General features: G+C 53.9%; 1 protein-coding gene and 1 long non-coding RNA gene across 4 annotated transcripts in view; one reads left to right on the top strand and one right to left on the bottom strand.

Annotated features, from left to right (window-relative positions):
* LOC114113886 (uncharacterized) lies at window positions 1-21079 on the bottom strand. The gene is made up of 3 exons (XR_009600106.1): window positions 20895-21079; window positions 7904-12481; window positions 1-178 (listed from the first exon to the last, which is right to left on the bottom strand). It is a non-coding gene; the product is annotated as an uncharacterized LOC114113886 (long non-coding RNA).
* DAB2IP (DAB2 interacting protein) overlaps window positions 1-24298 on the top strand; it is a 209595-nt gene that overhangs the window by 4291 nt on the left and 181006 nt on the right. Inside the window, exon 1 of one of the 3 annotated variants that reach the window (XM_042245744.1) lies at window positions 20251-20699. The exons of 1 other annotated variant lie outside the window; for it this stretch is intronic. In XM_042245744.1, coding sequence (XP_042101678.1) covers window positions 20597-20699 — 103 coding nt within the window. In that variant the 5' untranslated portion in view covers window positions 20251-20596. Of the gene's footprint in view, window positions 1-20250; window positions 20700-21734; window positions 21967-24298 lie in introns of those variants that run through there. One more of the 3 variants, XM_042245748.1, reaches the window with a different exon arrangement.

Here is a 24298-nt window from a genome sequence, read left to right as displayed (position 1 = left end):
CCTGTTGGGGGGACTTTATGATTCATGGGTGAGGGAGCTGGGCTCAGACAGATGGTCAGGATAAAAGCTCAGGAAGGGGCTGGTTGCTCTGGCAACCCTGGGGGTGGAACAGACAGCTCAGAACCTTCAGTTTCTTCTGATGATAACCACCAAAGGACTTCAGCTCCAGCTGGGGGCCCTGCAAAGAGGCAGATGGAGGTGATTTTGTAATCTTCCAGGTATGGTAGATACCATAACCAGTCCCATTTATTGAGCACCTACTGCATGCTGTCCCCCCTCCCCAGGCAAGGTCCTTTAGATACACTGCCTACTTGAATCCTCACAACAGTAGGCTGATATTATAGCTCCATTTTCCAGATGAGGAAACTGAGGCTCAGGGAGGGAATATGACACCAAGACCTAAGAACAAGTTCAGTGATTTAACCCAGGTTGCCAGAGCCTGGGGGCTTCATTTTGCTGCACTTTCCAAGAGCCGTCTCTATGCCAAAGCTGCCACCTCAAATCCTGTCTACCCAGGAGTGTTTGTTCAGGGGAGGAGCGTGACAGGGCACGAGCCACCACCAAAGGCGTTGTCAGCTCAGCTGGGGGCAGTGAGCGCAGGAGCGACTGTAACGGGACAGGGTCAGTCTAAAGAGAGGGCTATTTTGGGCTGGAAGCTGTCAGGGAGCTTGATGTCACCGCTCCCTGGCCCTTCCCCCGTGAGAGGGGGAAGCTGAAGATGTCATAAAAGACATGCCTCAGCTGCTAGTGAATAGAAAATAACCATAAAACAGCAGCTACGTAGCTGGCCACGCGCCCCACATTCATCGTCTCGCTTCCCCTTCCCCTGACCCTGCGAGGCTGGTGGTGTCCTTCTCGTGTTCAAGATAAGGCAACAAGTTCAGAGAGGCTGAGTGACTCACCCAGAATCACACAGCGAGTGAGTGGCAGAGCTGAGAGTCCTGTGGGTTTGTCCCACGCAGAGCCCGTGCTCTAGAGCAGTACCCACTAGAACCTTCTCTGAGGCTTCTGTGTGGGTGGATCCTTGGGAAGATGGGTGCTGTTCAGACCTGCGTTCCACCTCTCATGGGCAAGGGAGGGCCTGGGGCCTCCTCCTGGTTCTGCCACTCAGCTCACTCAACAGCAAGCCTCAGTTTCCCCAGCTGTCTGCCCACCCAGACTCCCTGGGGTGGGGAAAGGAGGCCAACCCCGGATTCCTTCCATCTTGCTCTACGGCTCTGCTGTGGACTGGCTGACTGGGCCTCTGGGGACGAGGAAGGAACAGGAGAGGCTACATCCTCACTTGAGGTCCTTCCACAGGTGAAGGAGTCAGGCCAGAGAGGCAGAGGCGGGATCCCACTTCCTGAGCTCTGGCTACGTGTCCAGCTCTGTGCTAAGAATCCACATGCAATCACTGGCTCCTCACACAGGAAGGAATAGCCCCATTGCTCAGATGTGCAATTGAGGTTTTGAAGAGCCCAAGGCCACAAGTTAGTGGAAGTACTCCCAATTCAAACCCAGGCCTCCTAGATGCCTGTGCTTCTGCCCATTACTCTGGGCTGCCTCTCGGGTATCCTGGCCCTGGTCCTCAGCCCTTCTGGGCCTCTGAGCTTCTCCAGCTGGGCAGGTGGAAGAGGGGAGGAGCCCCCCTTCTTGCCCCAGAGGATGCTGGGAAGAGGCAAAATCAGGAAGAAGGGTCAATAAAAGAACAATGAGGCCGGACAGGGAGGGGCTTAAATCTTGGACGCCCCCACACCCCAGCAGCTGGCTTCACAAGAAGGCCAGGGGGAGTGGCCTAAGGAGGGTGGGAAGTGTCAGGCCCGCAAAGCAGAAGGAAGCTCAAAGAAGAGGAGCTGCTGTCTGCATGGTGAAGGGCTCCTGGTGGGAGAAGGAGGGAGAGGCTGACTCCGGGTTTTTAGGAAGCAAAGACATTTCACCCTGGGCCCCCCGCACGGGCCTGGGCTTCCATCCTGCTGCACCTCCCCCAGGTCTGGGCCACGTGGCTCGTGTGGGAGGACCAGGGTGGTGCCCAGGTGGTGCCTTGTGGTACCCAGGTACAGATCCTCGTTGAATCACTCAGTAGCAGGTACTGTTCCCCTAAGCTTCCCTCCCACCTGGTATATTATTTCCTGGCATGTGTTAATTTCCATTTTATGGATGAAGAAACAGGCACAAAGAGGTGAGGTCACTAACCCAAGTGTCAGTCTTGTGAGTAATGGGCCCTAACTTATCCCCAGGGGTTTTCTGTAGAAGAGTCTGTGATGGTCTTTACATATGTGGCCTCCACAAAGGTGCCAGCTCTAGGGCGGAGGATGGCAGTGTCGGGGGCTTTCCCACCTGCAACAGTACCACTCCCTTTCTTTAGGCTTTCTGAAATCTTCACTCACCTTCCCAGCCAAGGTGCTCCCACCTTCTCCAGGAAGCCAGCCCTGACCAACCTGGCTTAGGTTGCTCTGTTCTTTCCTTGACTGTCCCCTCCTGGTCCTCTAGTCCCAGGACATCTCGCAGGCTATATCTTGGAAGTCTTCAAGGATTGGCCACACCCCCTTGTCTCTTGTAGACTTCACATACCGCCCCCTGCCCCCCCAATAAGGATCGACACACAGAGACAACACTAGTGTGGCCAGGAGCCCCGCCCCCTCCCCTGGACGGAGTCAGGTTCCCCGCAGTCTCAGCCAGGCAGATTCTGGGAAAACCAAACAGAAGCCTAGAGAGCTTCAGGTCAGATTGACACAGGCGAGCAGTGGGGAGGCAGGCAAGGGGAGGGTACATTTCTGTCCAATCTGGAAGTGTCTGCCTGGATGGCTGGGTCCTCGCAACCCTGGGCCTGAGGCATTCCAGCCGGTGACCTACATCCCAGCGTACCTCTGTGCATGCGTGCGTGTGTGTCTGTGTGCATGTGTGTGTACACGCACAGGAATGCGTGTAGAGGACATGAGCACCTCGCCAATAGGATGGAGTGCCTGCCTCTCGGCTGGCTGTGAGTGAGCTTATGAGGCTGCGGGCCCCACACTCCCACCCTGGGGTGCCACAGACTCGGCACCAGAATGAGGGGTTGCTGGGTTCCAGAAAAGCCAGCTCAGGACACACAGTTCCTGAAATAGCTGGGTTGCCTCTCTCCCCCAGCCCCCACCCCACCTCTGCCCTGGGCTCTCTCTCTCCCTTGACCCAAATCTCAGATAATTGCCCTCCCTTGCCTTAGCTAATGTGGAATGTGAGGCATGGAGAACAGGGCAGTGGAGGGAGGGGACCCAGAGCACAGCGTGCGGCTGAACCAGGAGGTGGCGGGACAGGCCTGACGGAGGCACCGTGCGTTCTGGCCTCCTGAAGCCCAGGCTGCCAAATTCAGAGTCTTACTCAGGAGCCCTCCAGGGCTGTCCCAGGTCCATCCCTGGTTTTCTTCCTGGTACCTGGTACCCCCTCTCCTCCACACCTGCCTGAGAAGGGAGAGTAGAGACCCTTCTGTCCTGGTGAGACTGTCCTTGACCAAGCGGCTGTATTAACTCCATGGCCTAGAAGCCAAGGCACCTAGGAGGGTGCCTGCTCAGAGACCCTTCAGTCTTTCCTTTGGCCGGCTCTTTGGCGGACTGAGTCGGGGCAGCTATACCCTAGCTTCTGGGGCTCTTTTCCCAGCCTGGGCCTCTGACTTGGAGACTATGGACAGCACCCGTCTCCTGCTGGGCCCACTTGCTCCAACCCTGCCCCACCACACAGCATCCGACCCCCTCCCCCACCTGGCCTCATGCAGTTGCACAGACTCTGGGCTGAGGCTCCAGCTCCAGAAGCTTCACCAGCCCCCCCGGCCCAGGCCCGCTCATGTTGGTGCCTCAGCTCTGACTCCTTCCCTCAGCTCCCTGTTGAGGACAGACTGCTCTGGGGTCTGCATCCCCCTCCCTCTGCCTGCCTGGGGACCCCCTGATCAGCCCCTCCATCAGCCCCCTTCTCCAACGTCACATGTCACCCCCTCAGTGCCCCCAGCCTGCTCAGCTCCCTCAGGGCAGCTCCCTTGCCTCCTACACTGTCCTCCGCACCATTCCCTGCTCCAGACTGCTCAACCAGGGCCGCCAGGGGAGCCCCGAATGCAGGATGTCCTCCACGGGTGCTGGCTCGCTGCTCGTCTGGGCTGAGAGGCCCTGGTGGTGGTGGTGGGGGGCGTTGCTCAGAGCAGGTGGCACAGGGCAGGGTGGCTCGACTGGCAGCCTGTCTGAGTCAGATCCCTGACCCTTACCAGGCGGTATGTGGCTTCAGGAAAACTGCATAACTTCCGCCAGCTTCAGTTTTCCCTGTCTGTGAGATGGGCTGATTACGCCAGCCCTGTCTACAGGTTACAGGGAAGAGCAAATACTTAGAAAACAGCCCTTCGAAACGTTCAGGCAGAGTTATCATTACTGGGTTTGTGAGTGTTTGGACCTTTCGCTACCCGCAGGCACGTGACCGACGTGCCCCTCCCCACCCACCGCTCTGGTCCCGCCTCAGTCTTCTGTGCAGGCTCCTCTTCTTCCTCCTGTGGCCAAGCCGCCCAGACGCCCAACCACGACCCCTCCCAGCACAGTCCCCACCCCTTCCTCACATCTGTGGTCTCCATCTCCCCCCACCCCTGCCCACTTGTGGCCTGGTTCACGGCCCTACCCCCACCCCCATAGCCAGCCCCACCACGGGCCTCCTGCCTTACCCTCTGCCTCCAGGCCCCAGCCCCCCAGAGCAGGGGACTCTCTGCAAAGTGCTCCCAGCACCTCTCATCTTCCTCTGGCTCCCTGTCACGCGGGTGTCAACCTATCCCTGAGCCCCAGCACATTTTATGTTTGTTAAATGAATGACCTCATATAAGCCAAAAAGGGCTCTTCAGATCAATGCAACACATGGCGGGTATTAAACAGCGTCAGAGCTCACTCTCCCGGGGTGTCCCCTTGCCCCCAAGAAGAGGGAGGAGACATGGGCTGATTGCGGTCATGCGGAGGGTTCTAATCCCTCCGGGTTGGCTTTGCACCAGCCTCACCCCTATGGATTTGGACTCAATTAGTCTAGAAGGGTTTGATTCCTGTGTTGGGAAGATCCCCTGGAGGAGGGAACAGCTACCCACTCCAGTATTCTTGCCTGGAGAGTTCCATGGACAGAGGAACCTGACAGGCTACAGTTCATGGGGTTGGACGCAACTAAGCAACTTTCACTTACACTTTTTTCACTTTTTCTGTCTAGAGCGAGGCCTGGGCATTGGAGTATTTAAACTTTTCCCCTCCCTTCCTCCTCTCCTCCACCCTCCACCAGGTGATTCTAAGGGGCAACCACTGAGACTGGGGGAGGAAGGCGCCGGAGCCTGGGGGTCTTCTTTCTCTGTGCATGCTAAGCCACTTCAGTCATGTCCAGCTCTTTAGCAACCCCATGGACTGTAGCCTGCCAGGTTCTCTGTCCATGTGACTCCTCAGGCAAGAATACTGGAGTGGATTGCCATTTCCTCCTCCAGGGGATCTTCGTGGCCCAGGGATCGAAACTGCATCTCTTAAGTCTCCTGCATTGGCAGGCAGGTTCTTCACCACTAGTGCAGCCTGGGAAGCCCCTGCCCATGTTTACGTCTCTTAATTCCAGCTGGTCACTTCCTCTAGACTAGCTCACCGTCAGGCCCTGGAGGTCCAGGAAGGCAGAAGGCTGAGTCCCTGGCTTCAAGGAAGAGCTCAGGACAGGGGCCCAAAGCTACAGTGATGTCCCAGGGCGGGCAGGCTGGAGAGGCCAGCAGGGGAGAGGCTGAGCTTAAAGGTAACCAGGGATTGGCCTAGGGAAGGAGGTAGTGAGCAGGCTGGGGATGAGTCTACTGGAGACTTTTGAGCAATTCGGTGAGGCTAGGCTCCCATCAGAGGGCTAGGCCCTCTCATCCAGATGAGAGGGGTAAGGGAGTAACCTGGAGAGGTTAGGGGTCCAGGCTCAGGGGCTTGGTTTCATCCTACATCCCAGGGAGCCTGAATGGGTTCCAGCACAGGAAGGATGCAGTTGTGCTGTTTCCCTTGAATTTCAAAGAACCCAAACCACACCTCCGCTCCACTCAGTGCCCACCCCTGAGCCAGCTCAGCTGAGTGTGGCTGACTGTCTACTCAGGAGGTCACAGACCCAGTAGGAGAAGCCTAGTTCAGGGGTAAAGAAGCCTGCTTCAGTGGTAAAGAAGCTGCCTGCAATGCAGGAGACATGGGTTCGATCCCTGGGTTGGGAATATCCCCCGGAGAAGGAAATGGCAACCCACTTCAGTATTCTTGCCTGGGAAATCCCATGGACAGGGGAGCCTAGCGGGTTACAGTCCATGGGGTCGCAAGAGTCAGACACGACTTAGCGACTGAAAAACAACGACAAATCCTTTTCCAGGAGGAGAAGTGGGGGGTTGAGAAGCTGGGAAGAGCCCCCAGTGGGAGAGAGGCCAAGAAGGCCGGGAACCAAGAGGGCAGCAGCTCTCCTGGGGCCGCCTAAACAGGTCTCCCGGGTTTCCTAAACAGGTCTACTTAGCCTCTGGTTTCCTAAAACTCCAGCTTCAGAGGTCTCCCTTCCCAAAGTCCTCAACAGCCCAGTGTGAGCTCAACTTTTAGGAATAAGTCAGAGGACAATCTAATCCTGTTCTTCTTGGCCCCAAGAGTAAGTGGTTCTCCACCTGAGACTGGCCAGATTGGTGGGAACCTCTACTAGGTAAATCAGCCAGAAAGGGAACAAGGGATGGGAGGGAGAGTACACAGCTCGTCGAGCTCTTGCTGGAAAACCTGCCCCCATCTTACAGAGGGGGAAACTGAGGCCCTGAGATGTTTCACAATTTGACCCTTGGTCACATGACTAGGAAACAGCAGAGCAAGACTGGATCCCTGGTTCTGCTGGCTCAGAGGCCACTATGCATCCCACTGTGAGTCTGCACTGAGTCCCAAGTTACCTAGTCCTGTGCCAGGAGGAGGCTGAAGGGAAGGGGCCTGGGGTCCCTATTCACCTGGCCCGCTCGTTGCATGTAAGTGTGTTTGTGTGTGTGAGTGTGTGCGTGTTAAGTCGCTTCAGTCGTCTTCGACTCTTTGCAACCCCATGGACTATAGCTGGCCAGGCTCCTCTGTCCATGGAATTCTCCAGGCCAGAATACTGGAATGGGTTACCCCACCCTCCTCCAGGGGATCTTCCCAGCTCAGGGATTTAACCCAGGTCTCATACATGTCCTGCACTGGCAGGCAGGTTCTTTACCACTAGCGCCACCTGGGAAGCCCCCACTCATTGCATAGATGTGCAAACTGAGGAGCAAAGCCGGCAGTGGCTGCCAATCAGGGAAGGGAGGAATTGGGATGAGGGAGTCAGAGCTGGCTAGTGGGAGGGGTGCAGCATGGGATGTAGGAGAAGCGGGGGGCTGGTGTAGGCAGCAGAGGAGGGTCCCGACAGGTGGGAGGGGACGGAAAGAAATGAGATTTAAGTAAGTAGAGGTCAGCAGGGAGAACGCTTCAGAACAGGAACAGACTGAGCAAGTGTTCAGAGATGGAAATGAGTGTCCGGAGTCGTCCAGCCTCAGCCTGGGGGTGTGACTGGCTGGAAGCCGGAGTCACAGCTGAGCACAGAGGGTGAGGAGGCTGTATCCTCAGGCGGGGTTTCTCAACCCAGCACTATCAACCTGTGGGGCCCGAGAACTCTTTGTCATGGGGACCGACTTGTGCGTTGGCAGGTGTTTAGCAGCATCCCTGGCCTATACCCACCAGGTGCCAATAGCATATCCGCCCCCAACCCCCAGCCCATGTCATGACCACCAGAAATGTCTCCAGACATCGCAAAATGTTCCCTGCGGGATAAAATTGCCTCCAATTAAGAACCACTGTCCTGTAAGTTCTGGTGGCTCAGCTGGTGAAGAATCCGCCTGCAATGCAGGAGACTTGGGTTGGGAAGATCCCCTGGAGGATGGCATGGCAACCCGCTCCAGTATTCTCACCTGGAGAATCCGAATGGACAGAGGAAACTGGTGGGCTGCAGTCCATGGGCTCGCAAAGAGCTGAACACAACTGAGCGACTCAGCACAGCCACACAGCACAGCCCCAGAGTAAGCAGGAGACGAGGAAGGGAAGGGACAGGGCCCAAAGCTGCTGTCGGAAATTGTCTGTCCTCCAGCCCAGTCACCAGCCTCTCACTGCCCTCCCCACGCCTCTCCCTTCCCCTGACCTGGGCTCCCGGAATGCCAGGAAAAGGTGGTGCAGGGCTGAGGGTCTAGCTGAGTGGTGGAACAAAAGAGCTTGTGTTTGGGGAAGAGAACTCCTCCCGCTCTCCCATCTCGGTGTGATCAGGCCACGAGGGGCTGCTAGGCTGGGCCAGGGGCTTGCCTGAGCTGGGATCTGGGTAGAAGGTGCTGGGTGGGGGAGGGGGAGCTGACCTGCGTGAGTTCTTGTTCACAAACAGGCCCTGAAATCAAAGCTTCCCAACCAGTGGAGATGGGATCGAAACTCATCCTGACCCTTGGTCCAGCGGGGGTGAAGGGGTCAAGGGCTGTCCTCCCGGGCAGGGGCCAGGCCAGGGCCAAACAGCCCAAAGCCTCTCCTCCCTTCTGTCCACGTGCTCTGTCTCTGAGGGAGCCCAGGATGCGGGGAGTGTGTGGAGGGAGGGCAGGGCTGGGAAGGGGACCAAGGATACGGGAGTGCGCACACACACCCTCAACCATGAGCAGCCAGATGAGCTTCTATAATGCATGTCTGGCCTCCCTACCTGGCCTGCTTCATCGCTCCACTGGCTCCCTGTGACCCTCGGGATCAAGGCTACAGCCCCTGGTCAGCCCTTCCAGGACACCAATCTCACCCTACCTCCTATGACTCCCAAATCCAGCTCTCTTCTGGGCCTGGAATGCCCATCTCCTGCCCACTGGCCGTGGCTTCCATGCTGCTCTACCTCCTATTCATGCATTGGTGCCCCTTTGGTCACCACAGCCTCCAGGAAGCCTTCCTAGCTCCAGCGACTGAGTGCCTGAGGGCACTGGCGGCATCTGTCACTCCAGGGTGCAGCTGACTGTGTGAAGTCGGGCCATTCCCCTGGAAGCTTCAGGCCCAGAACAGAAAGCTGGTGACTGGTGAGCATTTGTTGAAGGAAGGAGGGAGTGGGGGAGGGATTAAAAATAAATGTTTTTAGAAAAGCAAGAGAGGAAACGATGGGCAGAGCTGGGGTGAGAGAGGAGTAGCCTGTCCTTCTGGCCGGTGTGTCAGGACGGACTGACCCCACGGGCCTCTGGGGAGAAGCCAGGAACATTTCTCTGAGCTGAGACTCCTGGAAAGCTTCCCCAAGGGGCAGGGGCTTGGGCACAGCCTGGCTTTGCTGAGGGTGCCTTTCCGATTTGTCCCTTGATGCTACCACAAGGCAGGACAGGGGTTCAGGGGGTGGGGAGCTTGCAGGAGGGCATTTTGCAGCCCATCCAGCATTTTGGGTATCACCAGCCATCAGCAGATCCCAGATTCCTTGGTTATAACCTCAGAGCTGAGACACTGTCCAGGCCAGTGGTTTTCCAACTGTGTCTGAGAAGATGCCCAGAGGGTGCTGAACAGGAGAGACCCCGAGCTGCCCAGAGCAGCTCGCTTTTACCTGGTGTAAAACGTGGGGTTTACCTGACAGTTTTTTTTTTCATTTGAAATGAAAGTTCTGTAGCTCAGGCAGTTCAGAAAGAACCCTCCTCCTTCTGGAGCAGATAAGACCAGGGAGGGCTTAGAGAGGAGTGCAATGACAGGGCCATGTCGATTTCCTGGCCCTTCCCACCGCAGAACCACAGGGCCCTCTGCTGAAAGCATAAACATATGAGGGAATGAACAGGAATCTGGACGCAGGCTTTGTTTGGTAATGTGGGATGGCAGCAAAGGACACTTGGTTTCTGGGGCAAGGGGTGGAGGGACGGGGAAGAGGAACTTCCCCACAGCGGGAAGCAGAGCTGGGTGGCCTGTTACTGCAAACTTATTCCTCACGATACCAGCCTGCGTCTGGAGCTGTTCAAAGACATGGCACAGAGTTCTAGTTTTAGCCAGAGTGGCACTGGGTAAAGAAGTGGAATCTCAAGGTTCAAGCCCCAGTGCCTCCACTTACTCACTGTGTTGACCTTGGCCAAATCAACCCTCTCTTGGGACTCAGTTTCTTCCTCAACAAAGTGCAACTCACAACACTCCCCTGCCCCCCTGTTCTGTGAGGGGTAAATGAGTGCATAGAGTCGAGGTTGAACAATTACTGGGGGGGCTCAAATTCTTCCTTATCTGTGAACTTGAGGAAGTTCACCATCCAAGGTCTGCATCCCACCTATGCCCTTTACTAGCTGGGTGACTTGGGGCAAATTTTGTAGCCTCTGTGTCTTAGCTTTCCCATCCATAAATAGGAATCAGAGTAGCACCTGCCTGCCTCACGGGATATAATGAGTTAATACGTGTAAAGCACCAAGAATAGGGCTGCCTAAGGGTTTGTTATCAATATTTGTGCTCAAGTAACAGCAGAGATCTTGCAGAGGAGAGATCCCAGAAATGGAATACCAGAATGAAGAAGATAATGAATGGATGCGAGGAAAATCCGGGTTCTCCCAGGGAATGCCTTGTGGTCCTAATCCAGCCCAGCCCTCACCCACCGGTGGTGTCTTCCAATGGTTCCTCTTATCTGGGAGCCCCCCTACTCCTCCCTCTCTCTGGCCCCCTCTCTCTGGGCCTCTCCCTGCATTTTTCTGCAAGCAGGCAGCGGTAGATTCCATTTCGCCCCTAGATGACTTTGGGTGATAAAGAAGTAACTTCAGCCTCCTTGAATCGAATCTTCTCTCCAGAACGTGTAACAAAGCTGGAAATTGGAATTGCCCTGGAGCTGATTATTCTAGGAGGGCACCTCCTGGCATTAAAACTAAATTAGATCAAGGTACCTCTGTTATTAGCAAAATAATTCCCTGCGATTAGAGAATGCAGCTATGAATCCTGATGGCAGATGAACTTCAGGTGACTTACTTGAGACAAATATGTGTGCAAAAATCACAGGCTCATCTAATCGCTTCTCCATAGCGTCGCAGTTGAGTAATTATGCTAATGACTATAAGAAATCACCTTTTGCGGTCTGGGATTGGGAGGGCTGGAGACAGAAGCATGTGTGACGGATATTACATGCTCCAAGCTGGAGAGGTTGGGAGTCACACTTGGTTCCAAAACTGATCCTTTCTGGGGAGCTGGTTTGGCTCCTTGTCAATTGGAAAACCCTCAGGAAGGTAGTGGCTTCATTGTCCACCTCTTTTCAGGTCATCTTCATATGAGAAATTGAATTTATCTAAGTTCCACTGGTGAGCATAATAATTCCAAGAAGCAATTTAAACGATGAAAACTCAGGACTTCTGTGTCAATTCGACTCACACATGTGCATTGGTGCCCTGGCATGACCTAGGAATGGAGTGTCTGGCATTTTCTGGACACAATCTCTTGTCCTATTAGCCACTTACGAGGGGCAGTATTGTCCCTATTTTAGAGACAAAGGAACAGAAGTTCAGAGACAAGCAATGACGTACCAGAGGTGCTACTGCTATTAACCAGAGGAGATGACCACTCCCTTCCACCCAGAGGGGTCTGAGGACTTTCTGGAAGTGTGGACATGGTACACAGGGGAGGGAATTGTAGGCAGAGAAACAGTTGATCAAAACCCCCAGAGGTGGGAGATTAAAGAGAGGGGCGGGTGTGTTCAAGGCTGGGAGATGGGGTTGGGAGAATCACTGAAGATCAGACAAAAGAGGGTCCCAAATGACCAGCTGATGGTTGGACAATGGGGAGCCACAGCAGGTGTTTGAGCAAGGGTGGGATAATGTGGACTCTGAGAAGTACCTGGGCCACAGCTTGGGGGACCCCTCCGTGAGCCGCTGGTAGAGAGGGGGTCAGAAGGGGATGAGGTAAATAACAGATAATGTTTTAGTACATCACAAATACAGCATAGGACACAGACTAAAAAATTATTCATTGTTTATTTGAAAGTCACATTTAATTGACTGTTTTGTAGTTCATCTGGCAATCCTATCCCCAGCTGGGTTCTGGGCACCAGATGCTTCCTCTTCCTAGCAGGACTTTCCCCACTGGACACGCAGCCTGGCGAACTCCTATGCACCCTTTGAGGCCCTGCGTTCCCAATGACTGCTGTGGCAACATTTATCAGACACTATTATCGTTACTTTCTTATGTCATTGTTCTAATATCTGTCTTTCCTCTCAGCAGCCAGCCTTACTTCTGACTGCATAAGGAAAAAAAAAAAAAAGGCCAAGACTCTGTCTAGATCCTGACACTCTCCCGACCCCAAATTGCTTCCAATATCCACTTCTGTCTCAGGAGGAGTTGGCCTCTGCTCCCAAGACCCTCCTTGTTCCCTAGAGTACGGCTCACCTTTCTCACTGGTGGCTTCAAAGTCACATTCTCTTCCGGGTCATTCCCACCAGCCGGGACACACAGCAAGTTCTCCTAGGCACAGGGTGGGTTCCCCAGGCAGCAGGCTCTGAGACATATTAGGATGTAGCAGGTCCAGCAGGGCCTGCTGGTGGAAGGGCCTAAGCAGGGCAGGAGAGGGAGAAGTTGAGTGACTACACAGTCTGAGAGCAGATCTCAGCACCCCCCATGGAGGGCTGGGAAGGCCCTGGAGCAGGGCTGGCCTTCCAGAACTGTCCTGAGTAGTGTCAGGGGGCTGGGAGTTTATGTACCTGGGGTGACTGGCCACCAGACAGGAAGGAAGGGCACCTGGGAAGGGGCATCATCTCCAGGTGGTGGCTCATTTCAGCAGAGGCCACCCCCAAAGAGGGCCCCCTTGCAGCAGCCTCATTACACCTGGGGGAGTGAGGCCTCTCTTCTCAAAGGGGGGTGTGTTGCAAATCATAGCGTCCACCCCCACCCAACCCAAACTGTTCCTCTTTGCAGTCACTCTATCTCTTGTCTTCCCTCTGAAGAGCTATCTACCCCGTTCCTCACTCCCAGTCAATCCTCCTCTGACTATGCTCTTCGCAGCCTCCAGGCTGCGCCCTTTAAATCTACCTTTCTTCTCCAGATGGAGGGATGTTTGTAAAATTCAAGCATTGGCTGTCCCTCCCCTACTTAATGGACATGAGTTTGAGCAAACTCTGGGAGATGGTGAAGGACAGGGAAGCCCAGCGTGCTTCAGTCCATGAGGTCACAAAGAGTCGGACACAATTGAGCGACTAAACAACTCCTACTTAAGACCTCCCAGGAGCTGCCTGAAGTCACTGCTTCTGGGTGTGGTGCTCGGGGCTCCCCCGACCCAGCTCTGCCCCCTTTCCTGCCCCCCTCCAAGCTGCTTGATCAGAACCCCTGGCTCGCTGGGCCAGGCCGGCTCAGATGGCCATGCTTTGGCAGAAGCTGTCTCCTTTCCACCTGGTTAGCTTCTTTCTCTGCTCCGTCAAGACACTCTCAGAAGTCATCTCCTTGGAAGACTTTCCCCTGGCCTCCCCTCTGGCCCATGAGACTGGCACCAGGGTCCTGACAATCACTCACCTGCCTCAGTCATGAGCACATGGGCTCAGCACCTAGGGGTGCTCCCCAGGCCCAGGCAGTGTTGCTGCCTGTCTCTTCCTCTGCACATGACAGCAGCCCACTATTCTGTTGATCTGTGCCCTCAGCACCAAGCCCAGAGCCAGGCACAGAGGGAGACCAAGTCACATGGACTCTGGCGCCCAGGGAGTCTGAGATCCGCAGGGGTGACTGTGAGGAAACTGACAGAATCAGAGGCAGAATCAAGAATCAAAGCTGATTAGACTCAGGCAGGGCTGCACCCACCCCACTCCCCAGATAGGTTTGTCCTGGGACCCAGAGCTCCTCCTGTTCAGTGTAATTCAGTGTCTGACTGCAGCTGCATTCTCTCTGCGTATTTGATTTGCAAACACCTCTGAGCTTGAGGCGAGGTTTGCACGTTTTACTATTAATCTTCCGTGACCCTCAGGGCCCTGCACACACTGGATCAGAGCTTTGCTCTGCTCCCTTCTGTCCCTCTCCATTCATGTCATCCTTGCCCTGGGGATGCCTGTGGACCTGGGTGTGCATTCTAGTGATACCTCAGTTTTGAGTCTCACTTCCATCACTGAGTGAGGTCCCCTCACCCCAGGAGGCAATTGTCATCGGTCAGTTTGCTCGGCTATAAAGTGGTGGTGTGGCCTCCTGGGCTCTGTCTGCTCAGTGTGCCTTGCGACCCTTTGGAGGTATAGCCCACCAGGCTCCTCTGTCCGTGGGATTTGTCAGGCAAGAATAATAGAGCAGATTGCCATTTCCTCCTCCAGGAGATCTCCCCAACCCAGGGGTCGAAGCATCTCTTATGTCTCCTGCATTGCAAGTGGATTCTTTACCACTGAGCCATCAGGGAAGCCTATGGAGATTTGGAGCCAGACAGACACAAGTTCAAGGACAGGCGTTGTATTTCCATGCTGTGTGATGTTCTGCCAGTTGCTTAACCTCTCTGAGCATCCTCAGAGGTGGCTGTACTCCCACTTGTGTGCATATCAGTGTGCAGAGGTGTAGAAACTTCTGACAATGAACAGTGCCCAACAAGGATAAACAGAGTCCAGTGCTGGAGGTGCACAAGCAGACTTGGGTTCACTCATTCATTCAACAAACACTCATGGAGCACCTACTATGTGCCAGGGCCTTTGCTAGAGGTGGGGAGTGAGTGAAGGTTGCTCAGTCGTGTCCGACTCTGTGACCCCATGGACTATACAGTCCATGGAATTCTCCAGCCCAGAATACTGGAGTGGGTAGCCTATTCCTTCTCCAGTGGATCTTCCCAACCCAGGAATGTAAGTGGGGTCTCTTGCACTGCAGGCGGTTCTTTACCAGCTGAGGTACGGAGGGATACAATAATGAATAAGCCTAGGTGTGATCCCTGTGCTCAGGGACATCGGCCCTGGGAGGGCGATACACTCATCCAGTGGTCACATAATGGAGGCACAGTCACCAAATGCAATAAACACCATGAAGGACAGTGACCTGTGCCACGGAAGTATAGTGTGCAGAACCTGAAAAGGCTTGCCTGAGGCTGGGGAACCAAGGCTGCCTTGGGAAGAAATAACTGAGGCCAGGATGGGAGGAGACAGAGGAAAGTGGTCCACAGCGGGGAGCCTTGGGTGTATAAAGGCTGCATAGTGGGAAGGAACATCACATATTTGGGGACTCGGAAGCCAACTGGGGGGCTAAAGGCAGAGAGGGAGAGGGGAGACAGCAAAGAGGGAGACAGAGGAATGAGCAGGGCCAGACCACCCAGGGCCTGGGAGGCCACACGAAGGCATCACAAAATCACTGAAAGCTTCCAGGCAGAGGCGGGATGGTGGTGGTTAGGATTGGATCTGAGCTTTGAAAACCTCAGAGGACGGACCTGTAGGGAGGGGACAATGGGGAGAGGGCCCAGGTGGAGGAAGAAACCAGTTCAGTTCTTTCCAAAGCTCAGGCAAGAGATGACAGCCAGTATCCGGACTAGCCTGGAAATAACCATTTGGGAATCACCAGCCCAAGGACAGCAGTTGAAGCCAGGGGCCTGGATGCAGCTGAAATCGCCCGTGAAAGAGAGTCTGGAAGGATAAGAGGGAAGCAGACAGTCTCCAACGGCAGCTTTTGTAGCCTAGTAACGTGAGGCAGCCAAGGAGAGGAAGACAGGACCAGAGAGCTAGGAGCAAGGCTGGAGAGGACGGGGAGATGGAAGGGGCCAGAGGGTGAAGTCTGGCCAGGAGATCAGGTGAGATCAAGATCGTGTCCTTCGGAGTCACCATCAAGGAGGTCATCAGTGACCTCCCTGAGAAGCACCAGGATGGCAGACCTTGAGCCAGATGGGATTCCTGCCTCATGTGGCCATTTTCATGGGACTAAGCGCCAACAACGGCTAATGTCCATGTCATCAGGATAACATGATATTGTCTAGTGTGATCTGCATCAAAAAGGATCAGCTCATTAGTTCAGAAAATCTCATCTGAACCCATGAAATGCACAGCATTGCTCTTTTCCGGTGACCACATAGTCCTGTCGACTTCATGTATTTGTTTGCTTGTACGACATGTAACACTGGCCAACTCGTCTTCTGGAGTCTGGACTATAAGCAATCTGCCAGCCTGTACTTTGCCTTGATGGAAGTGCCCGACAAGTGGACATATGTGGGTTTTGCATACAGGGTAAAGACACATTTGGTAAATCGCCTTAGACGCGTCCCTGGGGAAGGTGCTACAGGCTCCGTCGCCCCTACAGATGGAAGCTGGCAAGGAAAAGACAGGTCCAGATTGGGATCCCTGGGCTACATGTGAAAACAGATTGGAGGGGGTCGGAGTGGATGTGGGGGGCCAGGGAGGGGGGTGTGGTTCTGAAATGCTGCACAGACCCATACCCAGAGGTAGGACAAAGGATAGGAGGAAGGATCACGCGAAGCACTGACTCAGAGCGTACATCTGACTCTTCCATCTTCTGGGTCAGCCTCCAGGTGGATGCTTTTGTTCAGAACTGGAAAACATCACCCAGGTATTTCTTCCCACTTTCCTAGGAACCAAACGGTCCCTTCCACTCTCCCCTCCAAACATCTCCTTCTTGGTCAATATTCCCATAATCACTACCTGTTCCAAAATTGGGGCCATGCATGTGGCCTCTATTACCTCGGTCAGTTTTAAATGAAATCAACCCTGAATATTCACTGGAAGCACTGATGCTGAAGCTGAAGCTCCAATACTTCAGCCACCTGATGCAAAGAGCCGACTTATTGGAAAAGACTCTGGATGCTGGGAAAGATTGAGGGCAGGAGGAGAAGGGGGAGCAGCAAAGGATGAGATGGTCAAATAGCATCACCAACTCAATGGACAGGAATTTGAGCAAACTCGGTGAGATAGGAGAGGAAAGCGGAGCCTTGTGTGCTGCAGTCCTTGGGGTTACAAAGAGCTGGACACGGCTGAGCAAGTGAACAACAACATCTCACTGAATCTTTGCAAGAACCCCTTGCAATAAGCCCTAGTCCTATCCTGGTTGTGCAGAAACTGAGCTCAGAGTGATGTAATATCCTACCTTTGCTCACACAGCTGGCAAATGGCTCAGCCTGGATGTGAAACCTCTCTCTCTGACCCCAAAAGTCACAAAACCTCCAAGGACACTCCATGGAGACCAAACAGTCAATCGGGATTGCTTTCCTTCTGATAGTTTAGCACGACCTCTTTTATTTCTGAGTATATGGATCCACTTGCCCCTGATAACATTCAACAGATGTTTCTGAGCCTGGGTGGGAGGGCTGCAGTGGTTGCTTAGACAGGAATAATAACCCTGAGGAGTTCACACTCAGCTGAAGGAGATAGATCCATACACAGGAGCAACAATCCACAATGTGATTAACAAGGATAGTGGGGTGCGTGGGTGGGTACGTGCGTGGCCTGGGAACCCTCTGCCTGGGAGCCCTGAAATGCCCAGAACTGGATTGTAATAGGAGAAACAGACCTTGTCCCAGCAGAGATGGGGAGGACTGGGCGTTCCATGAACAGTGAACAGTTTATGAAGGCATGTCAGAGGCTGGGGGTTTGGGAGACCTGATTGCATGGTGATACTTGAGTGAAGGAGTCTCAGCTGGCTGGAACTAGGGTGTGAAGGGCCCCGCTGGAGACCGGGGGGCAGGCTATTCATGTTCTTAAGCTTTACTGAGCACGTCACCATGAGTTAGCCTTGTGCTGAGCACTTCACAGACATGATGACCATGTCACTTAAATAAGGAAACTGAAGTCCAGAGCCGGAGTGGATTTTGTATTTTATATCATCATGCTTGCTCTGTATCTTTGAAAATGTTCTGAAAAGTCGAAGAAACACATATTCCTCTTCACTCAGATCAAGAAATAAAATCTTACCAATCGAGGTGATGGCTTTTCCTGTCATCCTTCACATCTCCCTCGTCCCCAAGAGGTAAACACTTCCTGAATGGTAAGATCATGGCATCCGGTCCCATCACTTCATGGCAAATAGATGGGGAAACAGTGGAAACAGTGGCTGACTTTATTTTTCTGGGCTCCAAAATCATTGCAGATGGTGATTGCAGCCATGAAATTAACAGACACTTACTCCTTGGAAGGAAAGTTATGACCAACCTAGACAGCATATTAAAAAGCAGAGACATTACTTTGTCAACAAAGGTCTGTCTAGTCAAGGCTATGGTTTTTCCAGTGGTCATGTATGGATGTGAGAGTTGGACTATAAAGAAAGCTGAGCGCCAAAGAATTGATGCTTTCGAACTGCGGTATTGGAGAAGACTCTTGAGAGTCCCTTAGACTGCAAGGAGATCCAACCAGTCCATCCTAAAGGAGATCAGTCCTGGGTGTTCATTGGAAGGACTGATGCTATAGCTGAAACTCCAATACTTTGGCCACCTGATGCGAAGAGCTGACTCATTTGAAAAGACCCTGATGCTGGGAAAGATTGAGGGCAGGAGGAGAAGGGGACGACAGAGGATGAGATGGTTGGATGGCATCACTGACTCGATGGACATGAGTTTGGGTAAACTCCAGGAGTTGATGATGGACAGGGAGGATTGGCATGCTGCGGTTCATGGGTTCACAAAGAGTCGGACACGACTGAGTGACTGAACTGAACAGAACTGAATGGTTTCTGTGTCATTCATCTGAATTTCCTTATACTTTTAGCACATGTATGCATTCCTAGCAAGAGTATCATTTTGTCTTTAATGTTTTAGAACTCTACATGAGTGAATTACACAACTTGATCTTCTGCAACTTGCTTCCTATTCCCCCACTTATGACGATTCATAAAGGAATTTCTAGTCATTTTCTCTGCAGTGTAGACTTTCACTGCCCTGTCTACAATTTGTTTAAGCATTTTGTCCACTGATGAGGCTGTCTTCGATTTCTTACTAGGATAATGCGGTGGCAGTGAGCAAGAAGTTCTCCAGATTTATCCCAGAAGCCAAGCCTCTGGGTCACTGGGGTTTGAGCATCATTTCTAGATACGGTCCCATTGTCCTCCAGAGAGGTGGTACCCATTCCCCTCTACCGGCAGTGTATCAGAGTTGTCTGTGCTGTACAACGTCTTTATCAACACTTTCTGCCCCTTCGCTTTTTGCCAGTCTCACCAGTGTGAAATGGCACTTCCTGTGGTTCTCTTTTGCATTTCCTTGATTGAGTGAGGCTGAATCTCTTTTGATATTTGACATTCGTGTGTCCCCTTCTTAGAATTGCCTGTTTATGTTTTTGATTCAGTTTTCTCTTGTCTCTTTTGAAAATTGACTTGTAGATCTCTAGTTATCACGTTTCACATGTCTTCTTTTGATAAACAGAAGTTATGCTCTAATTAAATGTATCTTTTTCTTGATATCTTTTTGAACCTTTAAGAAATCTTTCCCTCCTAAAATGTTTTTGCATTTAAGTTTTTAATCCACCTGGAATTGATCTTGCTTTATGCATGATGTGAGGTAGGGATTCCATCTAATTTTCTTGCAACATGGATGTCCAATCGCTCCATAAAAAACATTTATACAAAAGTCTACCCTTTCCCTAGTGGCTTGCAGTACCACTCTGCCACAGATGAAGTTCCATACATGTATCTATGTTTGCAGCCTCTATTCTAGCCCATTGGCCTATTTATCTATCCCTGGGCTAATATCATACAATCTAGTTGTATCTTTTTAGACCCTTAGCACCTCCTTGAATTCAAACAGCTAGTGGCTTCCCCTGAGCAGATCCGTGTCTTATTTATCTTTATATCTCTCTCATCATTCATTACATAAACATCCACATCATGCTTTTGTTTGCAAAGGCCTTCTCACACTCAATCTCTTGGGCTCCCCTTATGCAGAAGAGGAAACCGAGGTATAGAGGTGAAGATCTGCCAAGGTCACACAGCCAGAAGGTGTTCTTGTAGGACTGCAGAGCCGCCCTGTCCATCCATCCATCCTGTTTTGCCCAGGCTCTGAAGACCTCTACCTGATCCTCCAGCTCAGCTCATCTGGGGCAGGATTTTCACTTTTCTTTCCTTTCTCAGCAAGTCGATCCTGAGTGATGTGTGTGTGTGTGTGTGTGTGTGTGTGTGTGTGTGTGCGCGCGCCCCCGAGAAATCCCACTTCCGGGAGGCTCTTCCCAGCACTGGAGACCAGTAGGGAGAGTGTGACCTAGGGTGGGCATTTTCTGGGAAGTCTGAGGCCTGGAGACTGCAGGGAAGAAGATCGGCGGGGTTTCGGAGTCGATCTAGTAGACAGCCCTTTCCCTGGGCGTGCCCTTGGGACCCGGGAGCCGCCTTCGAAGAGGACGCTGGCTTCTCCCAGGAATTAGAGGCTTCCTCCCGCCCTCCCGCCTCCCGAGGCAGGAATGCGAAGGATCAGCTTTCAGCCGAGCAGCGGCTGCCGTTCCGGGGAGCTCCCGGTGCAGGCCTTTCCTGAGCTGTCGAATTAACTGGTTCTGTCTGTCCAACTGGGAGAGCAGCTCTTGCTAAAAATAGCGCCCTGCCCAGCGCGACCTGCGCTCGCCGGCAGCCCGGCCGCGACAGTCCCAGGAGCCCGGGGAGCCCCGCACCAGGAGTTTCCACCCCGGGGCCTGGCTCAGGTCCCACCCCAGGAGCCGAGGCCGAGGCCCCGGGGCACAGCGCTGTCCCTACAGGTGCCGCGGAGGGTGGCAGGCCCGCGGGCCGAGGAGCTGCCGAAGCCGTCCGGGATGGGAGCCGGCGGCGCGGCCTCCCACTCGCTCGCCTGGGCCTCCCTGCCGCAGCTGGGGCCTCCCGCCGGCGCCCTCTGCGAGGACACGCTTTACTGCCGAGGTAAGACCGGGCCGGCTGCCGGCGCGCCCCTCGCTCTTCCCAGGCACTTGTTGGCGCCTCTTTCTCTTTCCCTACCCGGATCCGCGGAAGGGGACGAGGGGCCGGCGCGGGGGGCGGGGAGGGGGGACGGCGAAAACAGGCGTCGGAACCGGAGCGGGCTTGGGGATAAGAATCAGGCGCTCTCTGCAAACTCACCTTTGATTTGAAAAAAGTCGCAGTCTCGTCACCACGTACGAAAAGTTCTTCCCTCCCTTTGGCCTCAGTCTTCCTATCTGGAGAATGGGACAATAAAACCGTCCCGCTTTAAATTTGACTGTGACCCCGAAGGAAGTTGGGGAACCTGCTGAAACTAATCGCAAGCACATTCTGGAGATGTTCGCCCCAACTCTGCTAGGGTTGAGAATTTGTTGGTGGGAGGGTTGGACGTCCCTTCCCATTGACACAACCCCCTCCCTACCCCGACCCCACCCCGCCTCTCCTGGACCTCTGAACCTAGCATCAGTCCACGGCCACTGCGGGTGGAGATCGAAGGGAGGCGCACAGCAGTTTAAGGGGTCAACCGAGGCGCGAAGATCCTTGCGGGAGAGGAAGGTGAAGAGTAAAAGAGGGGTGGGTCGCAGCCCACTCCTCAGTCTGATATCCGCATGGTTCTCGGGCTAAAGCTGGGGTTAATTCCCGGGAACACCGGCCACACAGAGGGCCTCCGCAGGCTAGCCTGAGCCGGGGGAGGGGAGTAGGGGGTGTGGCCAGACCCAGATCGCGGGTGCGAGGTGGTGTGGGATGGCAGGGGGCGTGTGGCCCGGCCTCGATCCCAGGCCAAAGTGGGGACTGGGGACTTGTGTGCGGAGAGCGGAGGGGATCGGCCCTGCCCAGTCCGGCCGGGGCGGGTGGTAGTAGCCGGGTCGATTGGCCAAACAGGTGCGCCCCCTCCCCGCCCCTCCCCGCCTCCGCTGGGTCCCGGCCGGGCGGGCGGAGCTGCGGGTGGCGGAGCCTGCGATTGGCGGGGCTGGGCCGGCCGAGTGGCCGGGGGAGCCCAGGAGTCAGAGCACCGCGGTGCAGGCGGAGGCGCGGGGCCGGCCGGAGCGCGCTACCGCGGGGCCCGCCGCCTGCCTGGCCGGCTCCGCTCCTCTCGGCCTGGCCGACGCTACGTAAACTTTCCTGGGCTCCGAGGCCCCGCGACCTCGCCATCTCGCGACTCCACTCTGCGCTGCTCCGGCTCCAGTGCCTTTGGGATGGCAGAGCCCAGCGCCCAGGCTGGCGAGTAGAGGTAAGAGCTAGGCACCCCCAAGTCGGTATGAGGGGGGTTTCCGGTGTCCTAGAGGGATCGGGGCTTGGAAGGGATCCAGGGACCCTGATGGGAGGTGTTGTGGTGCCTGACTGAGGAGTGGGCTGCGGCTTTGCTTTTCCTACCCCTCTTCTACGCTACAGCCCCCTATGCCGCGAGGACCTTTGCGTGGTGCAAAGGTCTTTATAAACTTTCAGTGCGCCTGCCTAGACCGCTGGGTCCTTGGGAGAGTACCGCGCAGTGTTAACAGGGGGTGTTGCAAGGAAAGCACCCCAGCTGGTGGGGGTTGATGGGGGTTTCTGCAGCCTCCCAACCCCAACGCTTCCAAGTGGTCCCTCCAAACCTCGGCCCTTCTTCAGTTCCCCTCTGGAGGCTGATGACTGGACAGCCACTCCTCTCTGCCCAGAGCCAGGCACCCCGGGGCACCCAAGTGTGGGGTGTTGTTTTGTTCAACCAGTAGCCACTCCTCAGTTTTCAGGGGAGGGGGGCGGAGTTATTGAAGTGAGATTTCTCTTCTGTTTCCTGGGCTGCCTTGGAACACCACCCTCCAGAAAATATCTTGAGCAAGCAGAGTGGGAACAGGGACCAAAGCTATCTAGGATCCAGTCCCCAGCCTGGTGGGAATCACTGTGGGCTTTTCTGGTTTCTGAACGGTCTGTTCTCTCCAGGTGTCAAGCTGTCTCGCTTGAGTCATATGGATACTGTGCTTCTCCTCTCCTGCCCTCCTCTTTTATGTAAGGGAGAAATTAATTTTGATTTGAATTTAATTTTGACTGAGGATGACTAGGTAGGTCGCTTGTCACCTATAAGGGTCATCCTTTTTAATGATCATCATTATTGCTTCTCAGTGTCAAAGCCAAATGCCTTTCTATTTTCTTGACCTGAGATGGTCCACTTGAGTGTTAAAAAAAACATACCAGACACAAGCTTTGGAGCCCAAAGAACCTGGGTTCAGACCCCAGCCTGGCCATTCATCCACTGTGCATCTTCAGACCGGCTTCCTAACCTCTCTGAGCTCAAAGTTTCCACTCCTGGGAGGGTGTGGTGAGGCTTTTGTGAAGTTAGGCATGGAAGGTATCTGACTTAAAGGACAACAGCTTTGGATTGCCAGTCTGCGTCCTGGAACTTGGGCCTTCTTGTTGCCAGAGTGACCCAGATCCTTCGTGACTCAGTTTCCTTGTCTCTCAAAAGTCAGTGTGGACTGCTTTCTCAGCCGCTCTTAGCTAGTCCTTTTGAGAAAAGTACACAGATGCATATACCCCCCCTCCAATGCATATGATTTCAGTGGGTTTGTAGGCGTCAGATTTAAGACAGCCCTATCCATCCCCATCCTTGTCATGAATTATTTGGAAGATATAAGGCCTTCTGTCTACCACGATCTCCTCCCATCTTTCTTGAATGCTTGATGGTAACGGCTGTAAATGTCAGGGAAGTGCAAATGCACTAATTAACCAGCACATGGAGAGAGGGGTTGACGTGCAGAATCTGGCCAAAGTCACCTTCAAGATCATCCACCCGCTCCATCCCCATTCTGCTTTCTCCAAGCTGCATCTCCACCTGGTGAGCAGCTAGTCTTTTTTGCTGGGCTCCTCAAGTGGCAGCCCACCAGGCAGCTGGTTTCATGACTGGGCAACTCCAGTCTGTTCAAAAATTCTTCCTGTTTGGAGTAGAAGTCTGTGTCTCTGTTACTTCTACCCACTGGTTCTAGTATAGCCCTTCAGGCATCTCTTATTGGCTCAATTATTCACTGTAGTCCCCTGGTGCCTGCATTCTGTTCCTTCCCGGAGGCGTGCAACACACCGAACTGAATGCGGCAATGATCATAACACCATTTATTGAGTGTTTGTTATATGCTGGACACAGTACTGAGCACTTCACACGTACTATTTCCATATAAGACAGCCCCATGAGGTGGATTCTTTTCTTATCCTCATTTTGCAAATGAAGAAACACGTTTAGAGAGGTTAAGAGATCCACCCAAGGTCACACAACCCATAAGGAGCTGGGCTACATCCCAAAGGCAGCATCTACCTTTAGGACCCATGCCTCCACTTCTGCTTCTGTCCTGTGCTGCCTGTGTGCCCACAAACATGTGTGTGGTTGTGTGTGTGTGTCTCGGTCTGTGGTGTTTGCTGGCGGTGCTTTTCTCCCACTCACTTACTTGTTGTTGTTTAGTCGCTAAGTCATACCTGACTCTGCGACCCCATGGACTGCAGCACGCCAGGCTTCCCTGTCCTTCACCATCTCCTGGAGTTTGTTTTAACTCACGCCCATTGAGTTGGTGATGCCATCCAACCATCTCATCCTCTGTTGT

Source organism: Ovis aries, chromosome 3 (genome assembly GCF_016772045.2).
Source record: "Ovis aries strain OAR_USU_Benz2616 breed Rambouillet chromosome 3, ARS-UI_Ramb_v3.0, whole genome shotgun sequence".
NCBI classification, from domain to species: Eukaryota; Metazoa; Chordata; class Mammalia; order Artiodactyla; family Bovidae; genus Ovis; species Ovis aries.
This window is presented reverse-complemented; position numbering and strand designations above follow the sequence as displayed.